This window comes from Oncorhynchus mykiss, chromosome 12 (assembly GCF_013265735.2).
Source record: "Oncorhynchus mykiss isolate Arlee chromosome 12, USDA_OmykA_1.1, whole genome shotgun sequence".
In the NCBI taxonomy this organism is placed as follows: domain Eukaryota; kingdom Metazoa; phylum Chordata; class Actinopteri; order Salmoniformes; family Salmonidae; genus Oncorhynchus; species Oncorhynchus mykiss.
The window spans coordinates 71,965,874-71,983,714 of NC_048576.1; the positions used below are offsets into that span (position 1 = coordinate 71,965,874).

The 17,841-nt window shown below is 40.3% G+C and overlaps 1 protein-coding gene across 2 annotated transcripts; it reads right to left on the minus strand.

The window, feature by feature from the left end:
* Positions 1 to 7,633: 7,633 nt before the first annotated feature.
* On the minus strand, positions 7,634 to 17,420 carry mafk (v-maf avian musculoaponeurotic fibrosarcoma oncogene homolog K). 2 transcript variants are annotated; one of them, XM_021624934.2, is made up of 3 exons: positions 17,234 to 17,420; positions 8,839 to 8,917; positions 7,634 to 8,751 (listed from the first exon to the last, which is right to left on the minus strand). In XM_021624934.2, the coding sequence occupies exons 2-3, from the start codon at positions 8,881 to 8,883 to the stop codon at positions 8,314 to 8,316; spliced, it is 483 nt and encodes a 160-aa protein (XP_021480609.1). In that variant the 5' UTR covers positions 8,884 to 8,917; positions 17,234 to 17,420; the 3' UTR covers positions 7,634 to 8,313. The 2 variants fall into 2 exon arrangements, with proteins under 2 accessions (XP_021480609.1, XP_036794192.1); XM_036938297.1 differs by lacking the exon at positions 17,234 to 17,420 and adding an exon at positions 16,431 to 17,205.
* Positions 17,421 to 17,841: the final 421 nt, after the last annotated feature.

Consider the following 17,841-nt stretch of genomic DNA (forward strand, 5'->3'; position numbering starts at 1 on the left):
GCACATTCCTTTTGTCTTTGGTTTGTTCTTCTGTCCTGCACCTGATAAGTTGGATGTGCATATATCTATTTTTTTTCTATAGTTTACATATGCACAATGTATACTGAACAAAAATATAAACAACATGTAACAATTTCAAAGATTTTACTGAGTTACAGATCATAAGGTAATCAATCAATTGAAATAAATATATTAGGCCCTAATCCATGAATTTCACATGACTGAGCAGGGGTGCAGCCATGGGGAGCCAGACCCAGCCAATCAAAATGAGTTTTTCCCCCACCGAAAGGCTTTATTACAGACAGAAATACTCCTCAGCACCCGCACCTCCGGGTGTGAAGGTCCTAGGCTGTGGTTGTGAGGCGAGTTGGGCGCAATGCTAAATTCTCTAAAATGACACTGGAGGCAGTTTATGGTAAAGACATGAACATTCAATTCAATTCTCTGGTAGACATTCCTGCAGTAAGCATGCCAATTGCACACTCCCTTACAACTTGAGACAAATGTGGCATTGTGCTGTTTGCAAAACTGCACATTTTAAAGTGGCCTTTTGTTGTCCCTAGCACAAGGTGCACCTGTGTAATGATCATGCTGTTTAATCAGCTTCTTGATATTATCCACACCTGTCAGGTCGATGGATTATCTTGGCAAATGATAAATGCTCACTAACAGGGATGTAAACAAATTTGGGCACCAAATTTGAGAGAATTAAGCTTTTTGTGCATTTGGAAGATTATTTATTTAAACTCATGGAACATGGGACTAACATTTTACATGTTGCATTTGGAAAGTATTCAGACCCCTTGACTTTTTCCACATTTTGTTACATTACAGCTTTATTTTTAAATGGATTAAATTGTTTTTTTTTCTCTCATCAATCTACACACAATAGACCATAATGGCAAAGCAAAAACAGCTCAGGGTTTTTATAAAAAAAAAATAACAAAATATCAAATTTGCATAAGTATTTAAACCCTTTTCAGTACTTTATTGAAGCAACTTTTGAAGCGATTACAGCCTTGCGTCTTCTTCGGTATGACACAACAAGCTTGGCACACCTGTATTTGGGGTGTTTCTCACATTCTTCTCTACAGATCCTCTCAAGCTCTGTCAGGTTGGATGGGGAGCGTCGCTGCACAGCTATTTTTTAGGTCTCTCCAGAGATGTTAGATCGGGTTCAAGTCTGGGCCACTTAAGGACATTCAGAGACTTGTCCCGAAGCCACTCTTGCATTGTCTTGGCCTTGTGCTTGGGGTTGTTGCCCAGATGGAAGGCAAACCTTTGCCACAGTCTGAGGTCCTGAGCGCTCGGGAGCAGGTTTTCATCAAGGATCTCTCTGTACTTTGCTCCGTTCATCTTTCCCTCGATCCTTTCTAGTATCCAGTCACTGCCACTGAAAAACATCCCCACAGCATGAAGCTGCCACCACCATGCTTCACCGTAGGGGTGGTGCCAGGTTTCCTTCAGACGTGACGCTTGACATTCATGCCAAAGAGTTCAATCTTAGTTTCATCAGACCAGAGAATCTTGTTTTTCATGGTCTGAGAGTCCTTTAGGTGCCTTTTGGCAAACTCCAAGCGGGCTGTCATGTGCCTTTTACTGAGGAGTGGCCAGATGGCCACTATACAATAAAGGCCTGATTGGTGGAGTGCTGCAGAGATGGTTGTCCTTCTGGAAGGTTCTCCCATCTCCACAGATTAACTCTCGGGTTCTTGATCACCTCCCGGACTAAGGTCCTTCTCCCCCGATTGCTCAGTTTGGCCGGGCGGCCAGTTCTAGGAAGAGTCCTGGTGGTTCCAAGCTTCTTCCATTTGAGAATGATGGATGCCATTGTGTTCTTGGGGACCTTCAATGCTGTTGACATTTTTTGGTACCCTTCCACAGATCTTTGCCTCAACACAATCCTGTCTCGAAGCTGTATGCACTGTCAACCTTGGGACCTTGAATAGACAGGTGTGTGCCTTTCCAAATCATGCCTTATCAATTTAATTTACCACAGGTGGACTCCAATCAAGTTGTAGAAACATCTCAAGGACGATCAATGGAAACAGGATGCAGCTGAGCTCAATTTCGTGTCTCATAGCAAAGGGTCTGAATACTCACGTAAATAAGGTATTTAAGTTTTTTATTTTTAATATGTTTGCAAACATTTCAAAAAAACGTTTTCGCTTTGTCATTAAGGTGTATTGTGTGTAGATTGATGTTTTACTTTTTTTGATCCATTTTAGAATAAGGCTGTAACGTACCAAAATGTGGAAAAGGGAAGAGGTTTGAATACTTTCCGAATGCACTATATTTTTGTTCAGTGTATGAGCAGAATTACTGTCTTACCTTAATTAGGTAACACCTCCAAAACAAAGGTCATGTGGTTTGGCAAGAAGAATGCCCCTCTCCCCACAGGTGTGATTACTACCTCTGAGGGTTTAGAGCTTGAGGTAGTCACCTCATACAAGTACTTGGGAGTATGGATAGACAGTACACTGTCCTTCTCTCAGCACCTCATTGTAGATTAAAGGGTGATTTCTCATTTAACCAGTAAAAAAAAAAATTAATAAGGAAATCTAATCTACTGTATAGAATGGACCTTTGGGGGAAGGATTGTTGACATTTGTAACTAAAAGCGTAATTGAGAAATAATACCAACTCCAAAAAGCAAATATTTGTGTCAAATGAAGCTTTACTGCTTGCTCTGAATATATGGGTAGTATTTAGATTTTTCTTACATTAATTTATTAATATTGAAAAATATAAACATGAATATAGAAAACATGCAAATATTTATATATATCATTGAGCATACTGTACTTTATGGGCATATCAATTTTCCAGAGTGGGATCTCTGCTAGTTTTAAAGTTATGACCTTTTGCCTACTGTACCAATTTCTCTGTAGAAAATGTAACCAATCATAGCCCTCCTTTTACTTGTATCACTGCACATCCTGAAAATCACCAACAGAAGGCGATCATTTTTTGTCCATTTACACATTCTCTCAGTTGGTAACGCTTACAACACTTACTGAAATTGAGAAAAACGTGTAGAATATTTGTAACCAGGATATGACAGCGATTTCTACATTGGCCACTTATATTATGGACATTTTCGGAAATGACAATGCAAAAATTCAAAAAAACGAAAATCCTATTTGTAGCACCTTTAAAGGAGACCTGGGTAAGGCCAAATTGTTATAAATATGCCAACATTGATTCATTATTTCTCTATTAGGCTTTGATATAAATGTCAAATATTTGTCAACAATCCTTCCCACACAGGACCTTTCTATGGATTCAAATGTGAACATGCCCAAAAATCATGGTATTTTTTGTCCTGGTTTCGTGAGGAATCACCCTATAGTGTTTGAAATCATTCAAGGAGTTAAACAGACCATTTTCTTTAATGAGGAAAAAAGCTTTATTTAAAAGTACAAAAACAGACAGAGCACACGTCTATTTACAGGAATAATTTACCTCCTTGTTTTCAATCGAAACAGAAACAAGAAGTATTATTTGTACAGGAGGGTATTTCATTAACTCAAAATGTAAATAAATGAATGTAAATCAAATAATTTAGATGTTGAAAATACAAATTATGGAAAATCAATCAAATAAATATTGAAGTTCAAATCAAATACATACTAGTAGCAGAGTAATGAAAGGTCACAAAGGGTACGGATTCTCTTCAGTGTTCCCTCATTATTATTTTATTTTCACTCACCTTCAGCTAGAAAGCGGTATAATAGAACTATCATCATGCCTCATTAACTACCACAAACTAGACAAATTAGCATCTAATCTTGTGTCGTGGCTGTGCATTAAAACTTGAGATCCCATTCATTGTGAAAGTCCACACGATAACTTAAAAAAAAAAAAAAAAGTTAACATACAATTGTGTGATACAAGATGGAAGATGGTGAGTGAAAGTATAACATCCATTGTATTAAAACTGTGATTCTTACACCCACCACCACCACCATGTTTACTCATTTGAATGTTGACTTGTACAAAGTACTAATTTGGAGCAGCATACTTTATATGTCATGGAACTTTTTTAAACTAATTTATAAGTACATCTGCTGAACATAGGATATATAACATGTATGTTCTATGTGCGTTTATGGTAAATAGCTTGTAGGACTGACAGAGCAAATATAGGAAAGATGTGTAGGCCTACATAAAACATAACGTAGATATAAATCAGGTGAAGAAAATACAATAATTTAACCGCGCCAGTCTAAAACGCAAAATATAGCAAAACGTACAAGATAAACATTTAAAAGTGCCCACTTGCTTTCTGAACCATCTATCCAATTTCCTTACCGTTGCATTATAATGGCTCATATCAGAGAAGATGCAATCAGCCATGGCAGAAATACATCTTATCTACATTGCCCTCGAGTTGCTAGCAGTTTCATTACAGTGCCCTGTGCATATGAATTTGCCGTCGTCAATGTTAAATCAAACTCTAGGAGCAAAGTTCTTTATTTCTAGATCGAGGGTACTGAGGGATAACACAGCCACCTGCTGTGCAGGAAGAGCATAACTACTAGTGCTTCCATACTCCATCTTCAGCAGCTTGGGATACATAGAAATTAATCTACCTTGTTGGATGTTTATTTTGACACAAAAGTATATGTTTTGCACTTGAATATGAGTCATACAATAATATATAGACAGTATTGTGGCTTTGTTTACAACAGAATTGAATGAAATTGAAAGCAATAACTAAATGGATAAAAGTCTTAAATTGATATGCAATTGGATTGCAAGTCTCCAAAACAACAATACTTGTATCTGTTTCATAGCTGTCACAAAAGCATCAACTCAAACTTCAAAAGTCTTGGAGTTTAGCAATGTGATACAAACGTAACTTCCTTATAATAGCATGTGGGCATATGGCAATTAGCTACCAAAGTAAGTCTTTCCTATCAAAATACACCCAATCCACCTACTCTAAAACAGCCGTGAGTGTAAACGCAGAGCCTAACTTGCAGACTAGCCGAGGGTAGTTTGCAGGTAATAATTATGAACTGACCTTAAAAAGACACAAATACAACTATAAAGTCAGCAGAATAGATTCCTTATGATTTAATTAGATAATAATTGAACTATCCTGCTGAGATAGGCCAATAAATAAGAATCATTTTACGTCAGAGGACGATTACAAGATCACACCACTCCCAGGTATTTAATATCCCAGTAATAAAGCAACAATTATAGAAAAATACACACATATAAAAACATGGGAATTAAGGTGTAGTAACAAATATACCAAATGAAAATACAACATGAGAATGATAAGAGCACAGCAATGGCCCTGCCTGAAATAGCAGAGGGCCATGCAGCAGCTAAGTCCCCCTTAGTGATCTTTACAACTAAGAAACAGGGGAGGAGGAAAAGTCATGTCCACTAGGGTAAGAGAAAACCTTGACAAGAGCCAACTCTAGACTTCACTCGTGACTAACTTTGATAAGTGCTGAAATGCAAGAACTATAGATTCTAGATAAGTATCTAGAACTGAAACGTATAACCTTCAAAAAGTATACTCAACATGTGCTTTTTTATGGGTAACATTTGAAGCTAATTGAATGTGGTCATGACACCATTCCTATAGTTTTTTTTCCTCTTGAGTTTTATGCCAGGATTCCTCTTACCCAAGAGTCTGTGTCAAAAGCATATGTTCAATGTCTACTGTTTCAGAGTTACCAACACCGGCAGCAGCACTTTCAGACGACCCAACAGTAGGAATGATTTCTAAGAGGACGGAGTTCTTAATGTAAAGTGACAGGAGGCAGTTGAGAGCTTCAATTTTCCTTCTCTTGCATTGAAACTAAAAGGCTCTAGCTTAAGTCTGTAATATACAGGAATTCATTGAATTGCATTTCATTTGTCAAGGCAGCTCCCATTATCACTACATCCAATATGGATTACCTACCATAAAATATGGCATTGCATGGAGAGGATAGTTCAGAGGCAAAAGATCATAGTTAAGTGCTCGTCTTAATAACATAAAATAGTTATAAACTGGCTGCAACTTTAGCAATTCTGGGATAGACCACAAACTATGATCAGCATCATACAATCTCCCATTGCTAAAGAAATACCAGAGAATAGTGCAAGTTCTCCCACTTAAAAAGGCCTTTCATTTTCATCATAGGTACACTTCAACTATGACAGACAAAATGAGGGAAAAAAATCTAGAAAACCACATTGTAGGATTTTTAATGAATTTATTTGCAAATGATGGTGGAAAATAACTATTTGGTCAATAACAAAAGTTTCTCAATACTTTGTTATATACCCTTTGTTGGCAATGACAGAGGTCAAACGTTTTCTGTAAGTCTTCACAACGTTTTCACACACTGTTGCTGGTATTTTGGCCCATTCCTCCATGCAGATCTCCTCTAGAGCAGTGATGTTTTGGGGCTGTTGCTGGGCAACACAGACTTTCAACTCCCTCCAAAGATTTTCTATGGGGTTGAGATCTGGAGACTGGCTAGGCCACTCCAGGACCTTGAAATGCTTCTTACGAAGCCACTCCTTCGTTGCCCGGGCAGTGTGTTTGGGATCATTGTCATGCTGAAAGACCCAGACACATTTCATCTTCAATGCCCTTGCTGATGGAAGGAGGTTTTCACTCAAAATCTCACGATACATGACCCCATTAATTCTTTCCTTTACACGGATCAGTCGTCCTGGTCCCTATGCAGAAGAACAGCCCCAAAACATGATGTTTCCACCCCCATGCTTCACAGTAGGTATGGTGTTCTTTGGATGCAACTCAGCATTCTTTGTCCTCCAAACACGATGAGTTGAGTTTTTACCAAAAAGTTATATTTTGGTTTCATTTGACCATATGACATTCTCCCAATCTTCTTCCGGATCATCCAAATGCTCTCTAGCAAACTTCAGACGGGCCTGGACATGTACTGGCTTAAGCAGGGGGACATGTCTGGCACTGCAGGATTTGAGTCCCTGGCGGCGTAGTGTGTTACTGATGGTAGGCTTTGTTACTTTGGTCCCAGGTCCCCCCGTGTTGTTCTGGGATTTTTTGCTCACTGTTCTTGTGATCATTTTGACCCCACGGGGTGAGATCTTGCGTGGAGCCCCAGATCGAGGGAGATTATCAGTGGTCTTGTATGTCTTCCATGTCCTAATAATTTTTCCCACAGTTGATTTCTTCAAACCAAGCTGCTTACCTATTGCAGATTCAGTCTTCCCAGCCTGGTGCAGGTCTACAATTTTGTTTCTGGTGTCCTTTGACAGCTCTTTGGTCTTGGCCATAGTGGAGTTTGGAGTGTGACTGTTTGAGGTTGTGGACAGGTGTCTTTTATACTGATAACAAGTTCAAACAGGTGCCATTAATACAGGTAACGAGTGGAGGACAGAGGAGCCTCTTAAAGAAGAAGTTACAGGTCTGTGAGAGCCAGAAATCTTGCTTGTAGGTGACCAAATACTTATTTTCCACCATAATTTGCAAATAAATTCATAAAAAATCCTACAATGTGATTTTCTGGATTTTTTTTCTCATTTTGTCTGTCATAGTTGAAGTGTACTTATGATGTACCTCTCATCTTTTTAAGTGGGAGAACTTGCACAATTGGTGGCTGACTAAATACTTTTTTGCCCCACTGTCTTGTTTTTTTTTTACGGTTTTCAAGCTGCCCTTGAAATTGGAAATATAAAAGCTTAAATTATTGAACATACTGTATGAGTGTGACAAAAAAATGAATATTACTGAGAGATCATTCCTAGATCAGTTTAAGGCAAAAGCTTCAATGCCTCAATTTTCATTGAGACATTAGTATATGCTCTCATATACAGAAGAAAGAAGGCTTTTAGGCTTAGATCAGCGTTTTGTGTTATTTTAAATATTCATAATGTATTAATACGGTAATTATTACAATAATATATTACTTTATACTCTGTAAATGCAAGATACCACAGGCATCAGAGCTGTCTCAGACCAGTGCTGCCATCACGGGGTATAATATCAAGTACCCACTCGCACTGTAGTATGAGCTAATCTCTGCCGTCAGTCAGAGAGGCCCAATGCCCTGCCGGTGCTGGGGAGGTTGTGGCACAGTGCACAGACAATGTAGATTATGTACAGTATGTGAGAGAAAGAGAGTAGAAAATGAATGCAGCATCATGTTGTTATCATCACACAGAGCTAGTGGCCACCCCACCCCCTTCCCTCAGTCGAATTACTGAGCTTCCTCTCAGCATGGGTCGGGTGACATTGGTTTCAGGCTGGATCGGGTCGGAACCGGTAAGGACCAGGCGGGACGGGGAGACGAGAGCCCAGTCCTGTCAGCACTAGGAGGGGGCTGAGAAGGAGGTTGGGCTGGAGTTGTGGTTGTTAGTAGACTTGATGATGGTGATAACGCTGGTGGTGGCCACCTTGCCTGGTGAGAGAGGCCCGCAGGTGACAGTCCGGGCAAAGCACTGCAGGGCCTCATACTTGGCACGTAGGGCATCCAGCTCCAGCCTCATGCTGGCGTTCTCCCGGGCCAACTTGTCTACCTCGTGCTGCAGCTCCTGCTTCTGCCTCTCCAGCTCCTCCTTCTGGGTGACCCGCTTGATGCGGCAGCTGGCGGCATAGCCGCGATTCTTCAGGGTCCTCCGCCGCTGCTTCAGCCGCACCACGTCCTCCTTGGTCAGCCCGCGCAGGTGTGTGTTGAGCTCGCGCACCGACATGACCACCAGCTCATCATCACTGAGGGCCGGGGCATTCTCACCCACCTCCTTCTTAACCTGCAAGAGAGGCAGCCATTGATGAGAGTCTGGCCCTTTCCTGAACTCATCATTCACATTAAACATAGTGTACGAATACAAAATTACCTTTAAAGTCTTGTTTGCTTTAAACTGAGTCGTCATACCCTGCATGCATAAACTGGCCAGAATCCCACAGACGTCAACACTGCAAAACAAAGAAGGGAAAATTGTGATTGGAATAAAAAAAATGTATTCAAATATATTTGTATACATAATATAGTGTATTCGTTGTGAAATTAAAGTGTCGGTTATGAGTGTAGCCAAGTTCAGATACAGCCATCCTAAGAAGCCACTCCCCTTTCCCAAGAAATCTATCGATGAGATCCCACAACAACATTCCTGAGTTAGTTACGTCTCTGCAACCAGCTCAGTAGATTCTCTAGTAACAGAGACTGCCAGCAGAGGTCAGCATAACACTGAAAGATGATAATGAATATACAGACTGTTGGGCAAACCTGTTTACTTGCTGCTGTAGGGAGGGCCCTCACAATGTAGTTCACTAGACCATAGCAAGAGCGCAAGAATAGAAACAGGTCAGCTCTCACCACACAGCTTGTCTGAGCCCTCTGCTTAGAAACTGGGCATGGGCTATTTTGGTCAAAGTCGTTTTTTTAGAAAAAGGCCTATCTGAACACTACAGTGAAACACATGCCTTTGAAACTGCTGTGTGCCTGACTGTGAATAAAAGCCCACATTCTCCCAAGGATCCATTTCAGCACCCTGACTTGCTCCCTAAGCAACGGCTGCCATGGAAACACCATGCAAATGGGTGTGGGAGTATAGTCACATGGTCATCCAAAGGGTAAACAAGTCTCATTCATAACCCTGTCATACACATGGTAGAAATTACAAGGGCAGGTCAGTTTGAAGAACTAAGTGAGGATCACCAATAGTTTAGGGAGTGTGTACAATAACAGTCTCATAAACCACCAATAATTTAGGGAGTGTGTACAATAACAGTCTCATAAACTCTGAACAATGCATAGTCTCTTCCATTTAGATACAGCACTATTCAACCTAACATGGCCTACATTGGCCCGTATGAGTCTCCTCTTTATAACACAGAACATATGCCTATGTCAACAGTAAAACTACCCAACAAACACAAGCTGACATTTATGGTCATACTGAACTTTACAGTCCTGTAGATATGTGGGAAATTCCTGAAGATCGTGTGACAGAGGAATAGTTTCCCTTACAGTCATGGGTGTATTTTTGTAGTGAGACAATGTACTCGATTTCATTTAGGACTTGTGTCTGGTTGTCTGGCTCTTATTACACTTGGCTTTCCTGAGCTGCTACATGCCCTTATTTAACGCTGTTGGATATATTTAGCTCACTGTGCTGCTGACACAAAATTCTGCCAGCTAAACAATTTAGGTGAACATGTGATAAGCGATACCTCATTAAGAGGCCAAATATTCCATCCGGCGCTTTAAGGTGCACTTTCTCGAACAAGATACAACAACCCAAAGGGTGAGGTTTTAAATGACTATTCCTTTAGGGAAGTTCATCTCATGCCCCTGGAAATAAATATAGATTCTGCCGTTTCTGACAGCTGTTGCTGGGTTGACCTGGGCTGAAGTGGTTGCACTGTATCTACAATAGAAATACTGTTCTTGCATCGAAAGTCTTAGAGCTCCTAAGTGGAAAGGGGCAGAATGCCAAGTGATTGGTCGGATAATAATGGAAGGTTCACCGGCTTTGGCACTGAAGCAGAACAGATCACTAATAAGTTCTTAGTCATCCATCTGTTTTGTCTTTTTGTAAAACCACACCGGAGGTACAGCCTATGCCTGGCCGCATGTTTCTGTAATGAAGGGATACATGAATGTGGAGTGTACACACTCACACAATCCTAACTTGGAAAATAAACCAATAGATGACTCTGTTTTGTGTGGATTTAAGAACCACATGAAAACATGTTCGGTGAACCATCACGTCTGATTACTTGTTTTGGCCATCCCCTTTGAACCTCATTTGAAATTCACTTGGGTTTTCAACTTAACTATAGGAAACAGAGTAGAGAAAAGCATACAGCATTGCCTTATTTTGGCACATGTATGCAACTTTGAATCCAACACTGCACAGCCAGCCAAAAATGTAAGACAATGTTCCAGCAAGTTGGCTGAAAGAGCCTGTTATGAACTGTTGCATCAAGGGGAGACCCTGGGTAATATTCCGTGCGACTCGAATATCATGAAATGGGGATGTAAAAAGGCCTCCCTCTCCATACACGGGGTGCTCAAGCTTTACAGCTCAGAGGCCACGTTGTTTCCTTCAAATTCCTTCTGCATGTGCTCCTCTCTGTTTTAGCAAATGGCACTAGGTCGAGCTCTTAAGATCCCACTTTGCGGCTTTCCGTCTTCCAGAGAGGAAAAGAGCAGTAATGTTCCAAGGCCAAATCCCTGTTTTGATCATCTTTCAGGACGAGCAACAGGCACATTTTACAATTCAGTACCGCTTTTGACTGTGCACATTTGACGGTCCTCCAGAAAACTATTTCCCTTTTCACCTTTTTGAGTGCTTCTACTCGTGTCGGAGAAGACCTCAAAGTAAAGCCATAGAATGTGGCTTAAGTGTGGATAACAGAACCACATTCCTGACTGAGCACGCACACACACACACACACAAAGGAAAGAGGCCCCAAGTTTCATTTGGGAGGATAAATGCATTCAGAATATGTCCTGTGTAATGCACCCATCTCTGGAAGGGGGGCTTAGTCTATTCAGATGTAAAGATATCGCTGTAAAATCTTCCAAATGACTGAAATTCAGATGTGTCTCATATCGAAGTCTAACAACAGCCAGAATTAATCAAGTGTTGACGACTAACAGGGATACAGAGTAGTACTATCCCTAACCAAATAACTTAGTTAGACAACACTTACGTTTCATGATGAGAGAGGGAGCATTTACACACAAGGTGGTGGCTAAACAGATGGAAAATATTAAATATTTGCAGGCCACAGGAAAGGTCTGATGATTTCAGCGACATATTTCATCAGCTCACGTAGTCCAGATCATGAGGAAATTACTCATCGTATCAACTCACACAAGTCCAACTGACAAGATTACTGTAGGCTCCGGATGCAGCCCACTGCTAATAATCACTGTTCTCTGCCCAATTGAACTCTGTTGGAAAAAGTGAACATAACCATTGTCATAGTTTGTTGTTTAGTCATTCAGTGTAATTGACATCAATGACTTACTCAAAGCTTGAGCCAAGAACTAGGGCTACAGCTTTGCTAAAATACTCTAGAATGAGTTTTACTAAGGTGCATATTAAATCAGCACCACAGTATCAGCCCAGAGAGTAACCATTAATAATGGACAAATAACTGCCGTTTAAGCACTGATTGTGACCTGGCTAGAAAAACAAACCAATAAACTGCAGGCCTGTTATGGTATTAGTCCAGAGACAATGTGTGAAATGTGACTCCATTTAGTTTTTGTCATTCAGACCTCAGCTCAAATTCAAGTCTGTGTGCTTGGGTTATGACAGGTACTGCTCTGGGGCGCGACATTTTGCTAAAATAAAGAGCACATCAAAGAGCTGAGTGCTCAGGTCCTAGTGATAGGTGAAGTGTTGGCTTGTCTTGGCTACTTGTTTTCCTTCTCTTTTCAATTAGTTTTGGAGTTTGGGTTTGATGGAAAACAGATACGCCATGTTCCTCTGAGAGAGGAGAGAGAGCTTGATGGAGCTCCCCTCTGTACAGAATGTCTCCTCTGTTTGCTCAGGGAGTTGGGGAGAAGAGAGCCTTCCTCCAGACTATGCTGTGGTGGTGCACTCTGCTCTGCACTCCAGCACAGCACATTTGGAGGGATGTTATGTAAAGGAAATGGAGAGCATAGCCGAGCCATGAGTCATGCTGTTTACTGGTAAGAACTAGGACGAGCGGCAGGGAATCACACCCTCCCAAACTGACGTTTCCTGGAAAATCACGTTGTTCCGCAGGGCAGAAGGAAAAGTACAGGAAACGGCTGGCATACCCGCCGGAACTTTTTTGCGGAAAAGGGAGGAGAGGTAGATATCTGAGCGAAGCGACTTTCCAACTGGGGACATAGGGATTGAAAAGAATGTCAAGTATGCACACAACAAAGACAAAGCTGTCCAGTTATTACCTAACTAAAGCCATTCCATAGTACACATTGAATAACAATGACAATCAATGAGAAAAAAATATACTATTACATTTTCCAACTTCAAATAACAAAGGAGTTTAGGAGTCATTAATTCAATCCCGGCTCTCCATTAAGTTGTTAATATTCTTATTCAGTCTGAGTACCCAAGTTCTCAGATGTAAAAGTGAGAAAGTTCAGGACATTTCTCCTTGTTTACTGTATACCACCTAATATCATAATTACAAAAACAAGACACTTTACTCGAGACGATCCCTCCACGCCCCCAGACCACCGTGTGGGCGAGAGCATGTGTCTGAGATCCAGGAAGTCATCCAGAAAAGCGGGAATGGGCTGGGTGCAGATCCTGGTGGTTGGTACAACACAGGCACCTAAGAGGCACTTGTGGAGAGATGCCAATGTATATCTCTCCATGCTTCGGTGTAAACCTGGTAACGGAACTGTTAAACTGTACATGTAATACAGTACTGTAAATATTTTGGTTGTCTGTGATGTCTATGTAATTCTTATGACACGGTCTTTGTCTCTAGAAATAAATTATCAGAACACATAGTAAGGAAATTAAGTTAAACGTTTCACAGTTAAAAGGAACTTTACACATCAAAATATCTGACTTTGGTTTCCTTTTGAGTCATACCTTTTCATTAACCACAGTCATTTCACAACACACTGCAAAACCCACAATGACAACTGTGGGTTCTCTTCCACCCCTTGAACACTCAATACTATGAAAACTGTGAGCATCATTAACCATTATGAGTATGTATACACCATATTGTCATGCTGAAATATTGGGTAGGGAAGTGAGAGAGCAGAAGATGATAGGCCCTCTCTCCTCCTCCAGACATCACATTGGTAACCAAGCCACGTGTTAACCTCGTAACAGAGCATGGATATGATGCACTTGGTGTGGGAGGTCACCACCATCACATATACAGTTGAAGTCAGAAGTTTACATACTGAGTTTAAATGTATTTGGCTAAGGTGTATCCCAGTTCCTGACATTTAATACTAATAAAGATTCCCTGTCTTAGGTCAGTTAGAATCACCACTTTATTTTAAGAAAGTGAAATGTCAGAATAATAGTAGAGTGATTTATTTCAGCTTTTATTTCTTTCATCACATTCCCAATGGGTCAGAAGTTTACATACACTCAATTAGTATTTGGTAGCATTGCCTTTAAAATTGTTTAACTTGGATCAAACGTCTCAGGCCTTCCACAAGCTTCCCACAATAAGTTGGGTGAATTTTGGCCCATTCCCCCTGACAGAGCTGGTGCAACTGAGTCAGGTTTGTAGGCCTCCATGCTCACACACACTTTTTCAGTTCTGCCCACAAATTTTCTATAGGATTGAAGTCAGGGCTTTGTGATAGCCACTCCTATACCTTGACTTTGTTGTCCTTAAGCCATTTTGCCACAACTTTGGAAGTATGCTTGGGGTCATTGTCCATTTGGAAGACCCATTTGCGACCAAGCTTTAACTTCCTGACTGATGTCTTGAGATGCTGCTTCAATATATCCACATAATTTTCCTCCCTCATGATGCCATCTATTTTGTGAAGTGCACCAGTCCCTCCTTCAGCAAAGCACACCCACAACATGATGTTGCCACTCCTGTGCTTCACGGTTGGGATGGTGTTCTTTGGCTTGCAAGCCTCCCCCTTTTTTCTCCAAACATAACAGTGGTCATTATGGCCAAACAGTTGTATTTCAGCCCAGAGGACATTTCTCCAAAAAGTACGATCTTTGTCCCCATGTGCAGTTGCAAACCGTAGTCTGGATTTTTTATGGCGGTTTTGGAGCTGTGGCTTCTTTCTTGCTAAGCAGCCATTCAGATTATGTCGATAAAGGACTCGTTTTACTGTAGATATAATGTTGTACCTGTTTCCTCCAGCATCTTCACAAGGTCATTTGCTGTTGTTCTGGGATTGATTTGCACTTGTCACACCAAAATACGTTCATTGCTTGTACAGATTAACATGGTACTTTCAGGCATTTGGAAATTGCTCCCAAGGATGAACCAGACTTGTGGAGGTCTACAATTTTTTGTCTGAGGTCTTGGCTGATTTCTTTTGATTTTCCCATGATGTCAAGCAAAGAGGGACTGAGTTTGAAGGTAGGCTTGAAATACATCCACAGATACGGCAGGGTAGCCTAGTGGTTAGAGCGTTGGACTAGTAACCGGAAGGTTGCAAGTTCAAATCCCTGAGCTGACAAGGTACAAATCTGTCGTTCTGCCCCAGGGGGCAGTTAACCCACTAGGCTGTCATTGAAACAAAGAATTTGTACTTAACTGACTTGCCTAGTTAAATAAAAATTGACTCAAATGAAGTCAATTAGCCTAACTGAAGCTTCTAAAGCCATGACATTTTCTGGAATTTTCCAAGCTGTTTAAATGACTTGCACAAATTAGACTGACTTGCCAAAGCTATAGTTTGTTAACAAGAAATTTGTGTAGAGGTTGAAAAACGAGTTGTAATGACTCCAACCTAAGTGTATGTATTCCGACTTCATCAACAGTGACTCGGGGCAAGATTTCAAGGCCCTCATACAATGTGGAAAGTTTTGGATGAGAAAGGACTCCTCTCATATTTTCCATATAAATCACAATGACAGTAAAGTTCAAATGTCCAATAATATGATCCCAGTCTGTAGACATGCAATCAGCACCAAAATATGAAATTGATAAGGATTTCTTCTCTTTATAAAATTAAAAAAGCTGAGCAATGGGACCGAGGCAGAGAAAAAAAATCAGCATAGCAACAAGCTTTTATTTTGTGTGAGTGTCATCTAAAAATTATTGCTTTGACAGCAGGCCCGTAGATTCAATTTCACACTGCGGCTTCCAAAAGAGATTCTGCTGAACCAGGGCCAACTATGGCACTCTCTCCTCTCTCTACTGTCAAACCAGGGTATAGGATAAATACTGAAATCACTGATACAGCACTAACAATTTGTTAGTGGGACTATCACTTGTTTTCCAACAGGACAATGACCCAAAACACACCTCCAGGCATATTAATGCCCATGATTTTGGAATGAGATGTTCGAAGAGCAGATGTCCACATACTTTTGAAGTGTATTTAGGCATGCCATAACAAGACATTTCAGCTTTTAATTTTTACTTAACTTGTAAACATATTTATAAAAAAAGAAATATAAAAAAAAGAAACATAATTCCAATGTACCCCTTTTACCAAAGAGCACGATCTGTCTTTGCTATTCTGTCTAACAAAATATAATATTGCGTACCGTAGCAGCATAAACATAATTCCACTTTGACATTATGGGGCATTGTGTGTGGTAGGGCAGTGAAATCTCAATTTAATTCATTTTACATTCAGGCTGTAACAACAAAATGTGGTCAAGGGTGTGAATACTTTCTTAAGGCACTGTAATATTGCAGATTCTATATAATAAACTGAACATAAACCTAACTTCTACAGTTTATACTACATTCGAGGAAAATAAAAACTGCCATACTTGCTGAAAATTACAGTAGCCCAAACACTTACGGGTCTTGATATAGGAAAACAAGCTAATCGTAGAATTCATCATGTGTGAAGCAAAGGCAACGTTTTAGAACTCGTCTCCATTACTGTTGTCTCCATTACTGTTGTCCCCTTTACTATCCTCCTGGTGGTCTATCCCCATGTAACAGTACAACTTAAAGTCCGTCCCCTCGCCCATACCCGGGCTCGAACCAGGGACCCTCTGCACACATCAACAACTGACACCCACGAAGCATCGGTTACACCCACACCATGCCCTTTGACTCAGAATTCTAAAACCCAGACCACGTGTTGTTTCCTTACGTCGTAAATATAAAAGTAGGCTACCGTATGCTGTGGACAACGATATGGATATAGTAATTAATCGAAGATCTCTGAAAATACTACACTTATTCAAGTTATTAAGAGGCAGAAGTAAAACATATTACAATTCAAAATATTACAATTGGTAAATAGATGGACAAAAAAATCAATAGAAACAATTCGTAAAAACACGATTTGTTAAATTGTTACATTTTAACTTCAAGAGTGAAATAAGTTCATTCCATGCGTTACACTACTCCAATACGTGTCCATATTGCAGAAAAATAATTGCAAATAACCATAAACGTTTGTAAATTGTTTCAAATTGTTAAGATATGCCTACAAAATGTACCAAGTCCGCTGATAACATGTAAATAAATGTTTGTTTAAGCCTGATCTTACTTGTTGATACATGCGTAAAATCGAATCTGTCACCGTGATAGCATCAGCAATTCTAGAGAGGAATGTCAAAACATCTCCCAGAAAAGCGCTCGTACTCTCACCTTATGAACGCGGATATTCTCCGTCTGCAAAGCGTAAAGCTTGTGAAGTTGCCGTCCTATACGGGTGGAAGTTACTTGTCGCGATTCTGAAAGGCGTCCAGCAGTCGAACCGAAATGTATCCCCGTACTAAATTAACTACAAAACAACAACAATGTATCAACATTCCACTCTGTGCTTCCGCAAGTATTCACGTCACCAATTCCTCGTGACCGCCCCCTCCATTCATGAAAATAACTTTCTGCTGACGTAAACGAGGCGGGAAACTAGGGGAAGCCAGAAATAGATGGTAGATGCAGTTTGCGAATACTTTTGGGAAAATTGACGAGATAATGTGTAGATTAAATCATTATTATACTAATTATGGCTATCCAACTATGAATATGCTGTTAATACTTCACAGACAATGTCAGCACATGTTTTAGCTTTTTATATGCCAATTCAATAATTCCATGATTGCACAATGTTTGTTCTTCTGGTGACAAAATCAGTATGAGAGAAACCCTATCCCACATACTTCCCATAATTTATATTACAGAATTATCTTTTTTTTAAGGTAATCTGACCCTAAAGTTACTGCCTCACTGGTTAATATAAGAAACAGCGCCAT

What these genes read in the sequence shown, in the direction of transcription:
- mafk (XM_021624934.2), bottom strand. Translation starts at nt 8,883, where the DNA reads ATGCAGGGTATGACGACTCAGTTTAAAGCAAACAAGACTTTAAAG. An exon ending in AAGCAAACAAGACTTTAAAG is followed by an intron (nt 8,752 to 8,838) that starts GTAATTTTGTAT and finishes CCTCTCTTGCAG; the next exon opens with GTTAAGAAGGAGGTGGGTGA.